Source organism: Sciurus vulgaris, assembly GCF_902686455.1.
Source record: "Sciurus vulgaris genome assembly, chromosome: 5".
Taxonomy (NCBI): Eukaryota; Metazoa; Chordata; class Mammalia; order Rodentia; family Sciuridae; genus Sciurus; species Sciurus vulgaris.
The window spans coordinates 73,222,355-73,235,193 of NC_136465.1; the positions used below are offsets into that span (position 1 = coordinate 73,222,355).

Below are 12,839 nucleotides of genomic sequence, written 5' to 3' on the forward strand. Positions count from 1 at the left end.
AAATTTCAGACCAATATCCTTAATGAACATTGATGCAAAAATTCTCAACAAAATTTTAGCAAATCGCATACAAAAATATATTAAAAAGTAGGTGCACCACGATCAAGTGGGTTTTATCCCAGGGATGCAAGGTTGGTTCAACTTCTGGAAATCAATAAATGTCATTCACCATATCAACAGACTAAAAGTTAAGAATCACATGATTATTTCAATAGATGCAGAAAAAGCATTTGATAAAATACAGCATCCCTTTATGCTCAAAACACTAGAGAAAATTGGGGTAGTGGGAACATTCCTTAACATTGTAAAGGCCATCTACACTAAGCCCATGGCCAATATCATTCTAAATGGTGAAAAACTGAAAGCATTCCCCCTAAAAACTGGAACAAGGCAGGGATGCCCTCTTTCACCACTTCTATTCAACATCGTTCTTGAGACTCTAGCCAGAGCAATTAGACAAACCAAAGAAATTAAAGGGATACGAATTGGAAAAGAGGAACTCAAACTATCCCTGTTCACTGATGACATGATTATATATTTAGAGGAACCTGGAAATTCCACCAGGAAACTTTTAGAACTCATAAGTGAATTCAGTAAAGTAGCAGGTTACAAGATCAATGCTCATAAATCCAACGCATTTTTATACATAAGTGATGAATCTTCAGAAAGAGAAATTAGGAAAACTACCCCATTCACAATAGCCTCGGAAAAAAATAAAATACTTGGGAATCAATCTCACAAAAGAGGTGAAAGACCTCTACAATGAGAACTACAGAACACTAAAGAAAGAACTTAAAGAAAACCTTAGAAGATGGAAAGATCTTCCATGTTCTTGGATAGGCAGAATTAATATTGTCAAAATGGCCATACTACCTAAAGTGCTATACAGAGTCAATGCAATTCCAATTAAAATCCCAATGATGTACCTTACAGAAATAGAGCAAGCAATTATGAAATTCATCTGGAAGAATAAGAAACCCAAAATAGCTAAAGCAATCCTCATAGTAGAAAGAGCGAAGCAGGGGGTATTGCAATACCAGATCTTCAACTCTATTACAAAGCAATAGTAACAAAAACGGCATGGTATTGGTACCAAAATAGACAGGTAGATCAATGGTACAGAATAGAGGACATGGACACAAACCCAAATAAATACAATTTTCTCATACTAGACAAAGGGGCCAAAAATATGCAATGGAGAAAAGATAGCCTCTTCAACAAATGGTGCTGGGAAAACTGGAAATCCATATGCAACAGAATGAAATTAAACCCCTATCTCTCACCCTGCACAAAACTCAACTCAAAATGGATCAAGGACCTTGAAATCAGACCAGAGACCTTGCATCTTATAGAAGAAAAAGTAGGTCCAAACCTTCAACTTGTTGGCTTAGGATCAGACTTCCTTAACAGGACTCCCACAGCACAAGAAATAAAAGCAAGAATCAACCACTGGGATGGATTCAAACTAAAAAGCTTTCTCTCAGCAAAGGAAACTATCAGTAATGTGAAGAGAGAGCCTACAGAGTGGGAGAATATCTTTGCCACTCATACTTCAGATAGAGCGCTAATTTCCAGAATCTATAAAGAACTCAAAAAACTCTACACCAAGAATACAAATAATCCAATCAACAAATGGGCTAAGGTAATGAACAGACACTTCACAGAAGAAGTTGTACAAGCAATCAACAGATATATGAAAAAATGTTCAACATCTCTAGTAATAAGAGAAATGCAAATCAAAACTACCCTAAGATTCCATCTCACCCCAATTATAATGGCGATTATCAAGAACACAAGCAATAATAGGTGTTGGCGAGGTTGTGGGGAAAAAGGTACACTCATACATTGCTGGTGGGGTTGAAAATTAGTGCAGCCACTCTGGAAAGCAGTATGGAGATTCCTCAGGAAGCTTGGAATGGAACCACCATTTGACCCAGCTATCCCACTCCTTGGCCTATACCCAAAGGACTTAAAATCAGCATACTACAGAGATACAGCCACATCAATGTTCATAGCTGCTCAATTTACTATAGCCAGATTGTGGAACCAACCTAGATGCTCTTCAGTTGATGAATGGATAAAGAAACTGTGGCATATATATACAATGGAATATTACTCTGCTATGAAGAATGATAAAATTATGGCATTTGCAGACAAATGGGTGAAATTGGAGGATATCATGCTAAGTGAGATAAACCAATCTCAAAAAACTAAAGGACGAATGATCTCGCTGATAAGCAGATGAGGACATACAATGGGGGTGGGAGGGGTTAGCGTTAGGGTTAGGGTTAGGTTTAGGGTTAGGGATAAGGAGGGTGGTACGAATGGAGGAAGGAAGGACTATATAGAGGGAAAAGAGGGGTTGGAGGGGTAGGGGGGAAAGGGATAAAAATAACAGAATGAATCAAACAACATTGCCCTATGTAAATTTATGATTTTTAATAAAAAAAAAGCAGATGGGAGAAAGTTCTTTCTTATGGAAGAATTCCAGCTAAGAAATAAATAAATGATATGAGTGAATAAAAGTCACAAGTTTTCAAGTCCCTGTGATAAACTGATTCTTGGGCAACAAACACCAATGACCATTAAAACTATTAGTTGAAATGAGGGTGGATAAACTTCCTGATGGAGAAGTAGACTGATATTACCTGAACTCAATATTATCTTTAAAAGTGGGACAACTGTACATTATGTACCTCAGGGTATGATGCCAGAGGAGGTACACAGCATCATCTACCAGGCATTCTTGCCCCACCAAAATCAAATGTGCATGCAAAAAACACCCTGGGTCTAATTTCTAGCTTAGTGGAAATAAAGGGTATGGAGGAACATATTAAACAACACCATGAAGAAGCTGTCAGTCTAATTGAGAATGCATGACATTTTCTAGGACAAATGACCTGGCTTCTCCAATGAATTAAAGGCATTAAAAATGGAACCGGAGTTGGGCACGGTGGCAAACACCTGTAATCCCAGTGGCTCAGGAGGTTGAAGCAGGAGGATCTTGAGTTCAAAGCCAACCTCAGCAATGGTGAGGCACTAAGCACTCAGTGAGAACCTGTGTCTAAATAAAATACAAAATAGGGCTATGGATGTGGTTCTGTGGTCAAGTGCCCCTGAGTTTAATCCCCAGTACCAAAAAAAGGGGAAAAAATGGGACTGGGGTTGCTATAGGTTAAAAAGACACGAGAAAGATTAATCAAAGTGCAAGGAGGAGGGGGCAAGAAGAGGAGCAGAAGAAAAGACACATGAGAAGCAGCAACCACTGCCTCCTAAACTTGCACCTGCTTCTCCAGAAGATGTGTGCTGAAAGACCTTGAGCTTAAAGAGTATCCAAAGAGAAACAGAGGTCTGGAGCATTCTAGAGAAATAAGTTTTTAGTCTAGCCCTAAGGGGCCAGGTAGCTACTCTTTGTCACTCACCTTCAATCCAGCGCTGTGACTGTGCTCAGGTCTTCCTGCTGTAGGCTTATTTCAAGTTCCACTCCTCAACACTTCCTTTCCCTTCCCACTCTCCATCCCCATCCCCACCCCACTAATTCAATCTTTCACAACAGTTCATCTTAGTTGATCTCTCTTCTTTAAGACTGATGTTTATATTTAGTGTTCATATGAGCCACTGACACTTTATTTTTCAGTTGATAGACTGAAAAATATATACCGATGACATCATAAGAGTATCTTACATTTCTCCCAAAGCTCCCAACACAGTACCAGTTCTGTTAGAACACAGTAGTTGCTCAGTAAATATTGGATGGGTGGATGGATGAATTGATAGCAATTAGCAAATGAATAAAGGACTATCTGATCCCTAAATAATACATACAATCACATTTTTCCTTAGCAACCCTACAAATAAGCTTTAAAAGGGTAAAAGCCACATTGATTGTAACCACTTAGTCATGAAGAACACAGAGTAGATTCACTATAAATGGAGTTAACGAAATTTCCATTTAGGTGTGATAGAATCCTGACTCCACACACCAAACTATGTAGCATTTGGTTTGAGCAGGAAGGGAGGGTTGGGAAGGTGCACCTCCTCACCGAGGAACAGGTCATTATCCCTGCTGGAGATGAGTTGTCCCTACCTTGTCAGGAAGGCAGGTGGTTGTGGTACAGGCACAGTCATTGGTGGTGGCAGAGGCCAGGTACCCAAGCGGGCAGCTCACAGTGGAGTTGACACAGTTGCAGACACATTCATACTCATCACAACACTGGGTCTTCCGAAGGGCAGGTGTCCGGTGTGGGGGGCAGGAGGGCGGGGACGCTGTTCTGCACTCCTCCTTTCTGCAGGCTGAAGGGCAGTGCAGTCAGTCCTGCCACACTAAGCGCTGCACCCCACCGGAGTTCATACAGATTCAGCTATAACATGGCATCCCAGGCAACTCCAGACCCAGGATTTTAAATCAGACATTCACTGCACCCAGCTCAGGGGCTGCAGGATATCCAGTTATACCAAAAAGCAGTTGGTCTGCAGAGAAATACAAACATGAATGCAAAGGAGAAATGTGGAGGCCTCACCGCAGGTAAAGTTGGGTCTGCACTTGCCGGGGTTGGTCAGCATTGGCTGGAGCCCTCCTTCACAGGGAGGCACCGGGGGCAGGTTGCAGCTTACCAGGTCGCACACTGAGGGCCAGGAAAGAGAGGTGCGCATAGAGGTCAGAAGGGCTGTCCTTTTATTACTGTGAGGGGGACCCTACATTCCTATTCATGCAGACTCCTACAGTTTTAGGCAGATGGGGATGATCAGTAAAGATAGATAAAGATAGAAATGGTGATAGAGATACAGTAGAGGGGGTGATGAATAGGGTAGAGAGATGGGGACAGAGAGAGAGATTTACAGTGCAGAGACAGATACAGAGATGGTCATATGTTAAGCTCATACTGACTGTTCTTATCATCTGCTAGTACTTACAGATCCCAGTCAAGTCTGAATTCTCTAGACTCAGTTTCCCCTTCTGTAATGTGGGAACTTTATTGGTTTAGTCTGAAGATGTCATGAAATAATGAAAGTCAAGTGCCTGGCATACTGTAGGAGTTTAATAATGCCAATAAAATGAGGAGCTTGAGATAAACAGTCCCTCTAGTATTATCTACTGCTTACTTTCTAAGATCATATTTTTTTAAATTATTCTCAAGTCAGATCTCTCTCCCTTATAAGAAGTCTCATTATTTCTGATAAATTTCACCGATATAAATTTCTCATATTACTGAATTCTTTTCTAGACTTTCTTTTTCCTTGTTCTCCCTTAAACATTCGTACCACTATAAATTTTATAAGCCTGCATGTTATATCTTCCTCCATACAGTTCACAGACACAATCACCACAGCAGGGATGAGAAGACAAGAGCTTTCCTGTTGCATGAACCTTGATTCCATCAGCTCTGAATCCACTGAGTTATACCTTCATTCATTCCACCATGCACTTCATAGTCTGCAAGCCTATCATGCAACCCACATCAGCCCACTAAAATCAAGGTGCCTAGGTATCTGGCCTTCTCTACATCTAGTGTCCTTAAAATCTTATTGAAAATGAAAATGGGATACTTCAGTATGCCTTTTCTTTGGGCACTTAGGACATCATTCGCCTGGGCCCAGGCTGGGACTTGGGGTCAGGAAGGACATGCAAGGTGGGACACATACCACACTCATATTCCGGGCAGCACTGGTCTGCATTCTGGTGGAGGCGGGCCACTTCACAAGGGCCGCATGTGGGAGCTGGAAGATGAGAACAGTCACAAAAGTCAGAGAAATAAATAATGGCCCAGCCTAGGAAAGGATTTTAAATGTTTTCATCCACTGAAAACCACCACAGGGGCTGGGGAGGTAGCTCAGCTGGTAGAGTGTTTGCTTCAAAAGCACAAGGCCCTGAGTTTGATCCCCAGTACCACAAAAAAAAAAAAGAAAAAGAAAAAGAAAAGAAAAGAAAAAAGAAAACCACCACAGGTCCTGCATGGGAGTCCCACACAGATTCAGGACATGGCACACCAGGACACAATGAGTCTCTCCAGTGTGTCCTGTTGACACCCTCAAAGTTGTGCCCCAGGGTCTTACACCAAGGTGAGGAATAGGATAGCAGGACTATATCTTAAGAGTGTCTACTCCAGGTAAAGAATGGGACCCAAGACCAACAGCAGGGAATGAAGGTTGGTCAAGAAAACCAAGTTCATGTGCCCTGTTTGGATATGGTCTGCCATGTCTGAGAGGGGGTAGCTGGAGGGTCCCAACGACCACTTCTTCCTTCAGGAACATCAGACAGAGAGAAGTCACTTACCTTTGGCAGTGGGACAGGGCTGCAACATGCACTTGATCTTCCGCTCACTGAGGCAGGTGCAGATCTGACAGGGCCGATGGTCTGGGACCCAGCTCTCTAGGAACTAAGGAGAAAATGAGGTTTACAGAAAGCACAGAACACTTCAGGAGTTTATAGATGTCAGTTCCCCTAACCTCTGGCCCACCTTATCACAAGGGACAACTCCTGACCTATCCCTCTGTCAGAGCTACACAATGAACAGGTTGAAAGGAAGCTATGAGATTCCAAGAGGGAAGAAGCTAGAGAAACTTAGGGGTCGTGAGAAAGGTCCACACTGCTTTGCAAAGTTAGGGAGAAAGAAAACTATAGATTTTAGAAAACTCCAGAACATTTCATACAGCTTTCTCAGATCATAGTGCTGAAACCAAGCAAAGCAAGAAAATGAAGGCCCTGTGTCACACTGCTATGTATTCCCCAAGCTGAAGGAGAAGCTGGGATGTAGCTTGGAGTGGAAATCCATTTATTTCTGGAATCAACTTAACACAGGAGGATAGAAAGAGCTGAGGAGAGGACAAGACTCTTCAAATCATCCCACTGTTAATGCCAGAACTGATTCAGAGGCCTGGGCACCCAGCTCTCTGAGTCTTCAGATAAGGGTCTGCCCAGGGGGTGAAGCAACTTATTCACATTTGCTCACAGCCCTGCAGCATAAGGAACACTTGAACTCCAGCATGGGCTTCATTCCTCCATGCCTTGGTTTCCTCACCTGTAAGATGAGGGTCTCAGCCTGCCCCCAGGACTGCTGTCAGGAACAGGATGCTGTGATTAGCTCAGGGCCCAGAGTAGAGTGACCAGCTCCACAAATGGAGATAAGAATTAGGACTTGATCTCCCTCTGCACTCAGATAGCAGATTAAATTTAAACTTAAAATTAAATTCAAGCTAAACTGTCCCTGAAAAATCACATTCATATTCAAGAGCTCTAAAATGTCCCCAGGTTGAGAAAGTCTTGCTTACTCTTTCTGCTGGAAAGAAGGAAGATCAGAGATCTCCAGGTGAAGCACCCTTCTCCAAGGTACTCCATCCTCCTTCAGGGTGAGACCCTCAGAGCCTGCCCTTGTCACCTGTCACTCAAAAGGTAGCAGCTAACATTTCAATGGCATCTGCTGTGTGCCACTGTTTCAGGGGCTTTATCTAAATCACTCATGTAATCCTCACTGCAATTCTATTATCCCCAATTTTTGAAGGATAAAGCTAATGTACTTTCTCAGGGTTACATGGTCCAAGCAACAAAGCTACAATTCAAATTCAGAATTCATGTTTTTAACCACTGTGTTCTGCACCTCCAATAATGACTAACATTAAATGTATTCAAGATATCTAAGGGTTTACATTAATCATTTTCCTTATAATAACCCTATGGGGTAAATACTATTATTATCTTTATTTAGAAAGATAGAATTGAAGTACTGAGAAGTTAAGTAACTTAACCAGGTAGTATATAGAGGATCTGAACATAGTATTCAGGCTCCAGATGCAACAGGTTTAGCTGCTGTATTACAACTACCTCTCATCCAGAGCCACTGTACTTACCCTGGGCAGGTTTGAACACACTGTCTGGGATTATCAGTCCAACAACTGATAATCAAGTTGAGGAAATCTCATCCATGGACAGTTGAATGAGAGAAATAAATTGTGGTACAGGCATACCGTGGAACACTATTTAGCAATGAAAACTAACCAGTTAATAAAACACACAACCTGGATGAATCTCAAAAGCATTATGCCAAATGAAGGAAGCCTGGAAAAAAGGGAATGAATACTGCCTGATTCTATATATATAAAATTCCAAAAAATGTAAATGAATCTATAGTGACAGAAAGAAAGCATACCAGTAACAAAAAATAATAAAAATTTTAAAAGAAAGCAGACTAGTAGTTGTCTGGAGTTAGGGAATGAATTTCAAGGAAGGCAAAAGGAAACTTTGGGGCTGATGGAACTTCATCACCTTGATTATGATGATGGTTTTAATGAATGAACATGTGGGTCAAAATCATTCAAACTGTATATTTTAAATATGTGGGCTATTTATTGTATGCACATTATACCTCAATAAAAAGCCATTGTCAAAAATGGAAAATACATAAGTATAAAGGAAGATTGCATGAGTAATGGGTGATCAGAGATGTCACAAAGGTGCACTTATGAAGCATGGGAAGGACCTGGCAAAGAGGTAAAGGGAAAAAATTACATATGGGAACTAAGGAAAGGAGGGTACAGAGGAAGGAATGTCCTTGTGGCCAAGCAGGCCTGGGACTAGGGGTGGCCTGGACACAGCATGGGAGGCAAGTGGGGTGAAGACCTGATTGCAGCCTGTGATTAGGATCCTTCAGAGCTTTAGGGATAATCAAATAAAATGATTCTCTTCCTGGCTTACAATGCCAGGCACAGAATAAAGGGAGTGCACTTAACTTGGTAGGCAAGGTGCTGTCCTGAAAGTTTGCAGCAGGACACTGCCTCAGAGAGAAGCATGTTAAAGAAAGACAAAGCTGGCAACGGGGAGCAGGCTAGAGAAGGGAAGGACTAGAAAAGCAAGACTGTGGCCTCAGCACTGGTGTTCCAGTGCTCTCCAAGGACTGGAAAGATTCAGAACAGAGGTACAGGGTGCTCTATCCTGAAAGTGTACAATGCCAAGATAGGTATCCAAAAGCAGGTGTTCAACATCCTTCTCCAGGATTTCTGTCTTCCCAGGGAGTTTAAAGGAAACCCACCATAGGTAGGGCACAAAATCAATGACCCCCAACAAAACTAAGGATGAGTAAGCTTGCTGGAGGCCTACCTACCTGCCTGGCCAGGCTACGCAGCAAACTGGCCAGCAGAGGGCACTCCTGCATAGGCCCAGGCCAAAGGTTGCCTGTCATCAGCCAGGTATGGCTACCATCTGAACAGAACAGGTATGGGAGCCAGCTGGAAGTCAAAGTAAATGGAGATGCCACAAGAATGGACTGCCTGGAGTATGGTTGGGAAAAACCTAAGTCTTCAAAGCTCAAAGCATAGAAGGAACACAAGCAAGTCACACACCAGCCACCACCATGGTGCCTGAGAATTGAGGGAAGATGCAAACAAAATAAACCCTGACACTGAGCAGCAGATACTGAGGGAGAGGAAAGGAGGTTCCTAGCCATGGGTTTCCGGGTGAAGGATGCAGTTCTCTCTGAGCTGAAGTACGGCCTGCCAGCATGGCATCCCACTACCAGCTCCAATGAGAGGGACAACCTGTGTATGGCTCCTGATCCCTTGTGAGCCCACTACAAAGGCTTGTATCTTTGGAGCGCATTTTGTAAAATAAACAAGAGCTATGGAAACTGATAAATATTTTGCCCTTCCAAAGTGACTACAATAGATTTATGCCCTGGTTTATTTCCCCAAAGGAAGATTTTTCTGGGCTTTTCATTTTTTCAGTTAAAAAAAAATTCACTTAATGGAAATGTTCTTCATAGTAGAATTTTATTCTTTCTCTGCTTTGAAAGTAGAAGCTGAAAACGCAGGTGGTTGGATAAGATGTGTGTTCTCACCCATTTAAACTGTATTTTCTGAATAACTAAAACTTGCTGTGTTCTCTGCAAAGCTTTTGATTAATTTTATGTTACTTGATTTTTTAAAATATATTTATAAGGCTGTTTCTATGTCCAAAAGATTGTGCTATTTGGATGGATTCTTTATGCAACTCAAATACGCCTATTCCAATGTGTTGTACTGACGGTGAGGACAGCAGTGGAAAGGAGAAATAGAGTGAGAGGAGAGGAGGAAGGGGGGCTAAAGATGCAAGACATTAAGATAAAATTCACAAGCTCCCTGATTTCAGGGCCCTGAAGACATCTGACATTCATGGAGCCAGAAACACTTAGCAAATGAATGTACTTCTCATCACAGAATGCCAAGGACAAGGATAGAGGCCAGTTCTGCCTCCTTCTGAGAGTAAGCACTTGGCTACTACCAGAAAAACCACTAAGTGCTAGCACCATATGTAAATGCTACACATCAGTTCAGCCCTGTGGGAGCTCAGGAGCTGTGCAAATCAAGGAAAGGGATGTAAGGTCTTGTCAATTCACTTGGGGAATATAATGTACAGTCAATTGCTTAGTATGGCAAATTAAAATATGGTGGTAGAATATGATTGTGGCTCTTCTGTTCCACACCAAGAACAAATGGGGTCCACTGTGATGAAGTCCAACAACTAAACTACAGCAGATGAGACCCACTCAAGTAGTAGTCTTCACAGATGTCCATGCTTACTTGAATGCCCAGTTAGCTCAGTATAGTTGTACTAAGATAATTGACTGGGCTGGGACACTATGGGATGAGCTTCTGCTATAAATGGGAATCCCAGTCTTATCATTTCATGCCATGTGAGCCTCAGCTTTTTCATCTGCTCAATGGGACATGTGATAATGATCCAACAGAGCTTTGGGGAGAATCAAATAAAATGATCCATTTCCTGGCTTACAATATCAGAGACAGAATAAAATAGTTATTGTGATTACTGTTTCCAACATTCTCCTGGTTGGTTGACTAGCTTTACAACAAAAGTTCTCCTAGTTGTGATTAAACACAGGGGTAAGTCACCCAACCTGATCCACTCAGTAATGATAAAGGTTCTTCTTGGTGATTAAGGAAATGTTAGATCTTGAGTGCAGATATGATCATAGAATGCATTCTCCTTTCCTAGAAGCCAAGTGGGTCCTACCTCTACCTTGCTTGGAAGCATCTCTGTCAAAGGTGGGGGACACAACCACTGCACACATACATATGCATAGATACACACTGCCCCAGATCCTATAATCTGATCTGATATCAGCTTAGAAAACATATGCTATCATTTTAGACCAAGAAGGGGGAGTCTGATAACTCTGCTAACAATTCTTTCAAAGTGTACTAATTAACTCCTAAAGAGCTAAAAAAAAAGAAAAAAAGAAAAAGAAAAAGAAAAGAAAAAAAAAGGTTGATGACTCAATGGCTCTCAAGCTAATCAATCCAAAAAAGATGTACCAAAATGACAATTCTGTATAAGGGAAAGAGCAAGATCTTTGAAGTCAGATAGAGCTTCAAATTCTGAGTCCAACTCCAAATTCCATCACTTATAAACTGTGAGTTATTAAGCTCTTTAAGACTTCGTAGGGCTTCATAGTTCTTCATAGGCCTTCTGTGAGTATTTCTAAGTAATATAGAATATCCTAGTGTATTCTATAGAATTCTAGTCTACAGGAATGTTAAACACACACACATGCACAAACTCCATGGTCAAATAAGTTGAAGAAACAAAAATTCCCTTAAATATATGCAATGTCCATTAGCATAGTAAAAGTGCTGAAGAATCCTGCAATAAAGAAATGGGTTTAACTACATTTAGCTAAGTGTTCTTTAAACTCATTTGACCACAAGTAACTGTTAATACTCTGAAAAACATACCTTTGAAAAACACAGAAAATTCATATGTGTTGAGTTAGCATAATCAAGGTATGTAATATATCTGAATAATGGCAGGCATCACCATATAAAATATTCATTTTCTTTTCCCTCCTGAGTTCCTATATCATTCTATGTACATGAATATTATAATAAAATAATAGTAATAATGTGGGGATAATGCTTTGGTCTTTGATTGCCCAGCTAATGCATGACAGGCCCAGAATTTAAACCAAGATCTTTCTGAATCCAAAACCATTATGCAATACTGCCTCCCTATCCCTCAATGATCCCCTTAGGAGTTGACCTGCTGTAGAAGTTGGCAGGAGCCAGGGAAGCCATCCCACAGGAGGTGAAAGGCCAGGGCTCCTACCTGGTGCTGGACTCCATCCTCCCCAACACACTGAGTGCAGGCCTCCTCAGGGACACAGCTGCCTTCCAGCATGACTTGGTGTGGGGGACAGAAGCAGCCTTCTGAGGGATGGTCCCCACAAGAGCTCGTGTTACCATCACAGTGCCGGAGGCAGCCATGCTCACAATGGTTGTATACCAAGGACTGTGGGCATGACATAGCTGCAGACAGAGAAGGAAGTCACTCTCAATGGTGCACACCAGAGGAAAACAGAGATGCAGCTGATTCAAGGTGGTCAATCATCTGACAAACTTGCCAGAGCAGAGATGACAAGTTTTCACCAATGTTCATTTCATCTTCCATAGAAATAGAACTTTTAGCTGGGTACACAACCACCTAGAATAAAGACTTCATTTCCCAACATCCTTTGCAACTAAGTATGGTCATGTGATTGAGTTCTGACCAATGAACTGTAAGAGGAGTGTAGTATCCTATGGCAGCCTCCAAAAGTCTTTTTTAAAGACAGCTGTGTGTGCTTGCCTTTTGTCCTTTTCTCTCCTTCCCCATGGAACATGCAACTGATAGCTAGAGCTCCATGTTAAACCATGAGGAAAAAGATCATGCCCAAGCAAGCCCCAGAATCAGTTGATACCAAATCAGTTGATACTATCTCCCTCTGATCATCTATGTGACAGAGAATTTTATTTCTCTGCTACTTGCAGCCAAATGGAATCCTAACTAATTGTGTAAACCTGCATGTCCTTAGTAA

The 12,839-nt window shown here is 41.7% G+C and overlaps 1 protein-coding gene across 1 annotated transcript in view; it reads right to left on the bottom strand.

Annotated features, from left to right (window-relative positions):
- Positions 1 to 12,839, bottom strand: part of VWF (von Willebrand factor) — a gene marked incomplete at its 5' end in the record, with an annotated part of 156,788 nt that overhangs the window by 27,972 nt on the left and 115,977 nt on the right. The window contains 5 exon segments of the mRNA XM_079142379.1: positions 4,088 to 4,293; positions 4,521 to 4,625; positions 5,644 to 5,718; positions 6,275 to 6,377; positions 12,092 to 12,291. Of these exon segments, the coding sequence (XP_078998505.1) occupies positions 4,088 to 4,293; positions 4,521 to 4,625; positions 5,644 to 5,718; positions 6,275 to 6,377; positions 12,092 to 12,291 (689 nt within the window).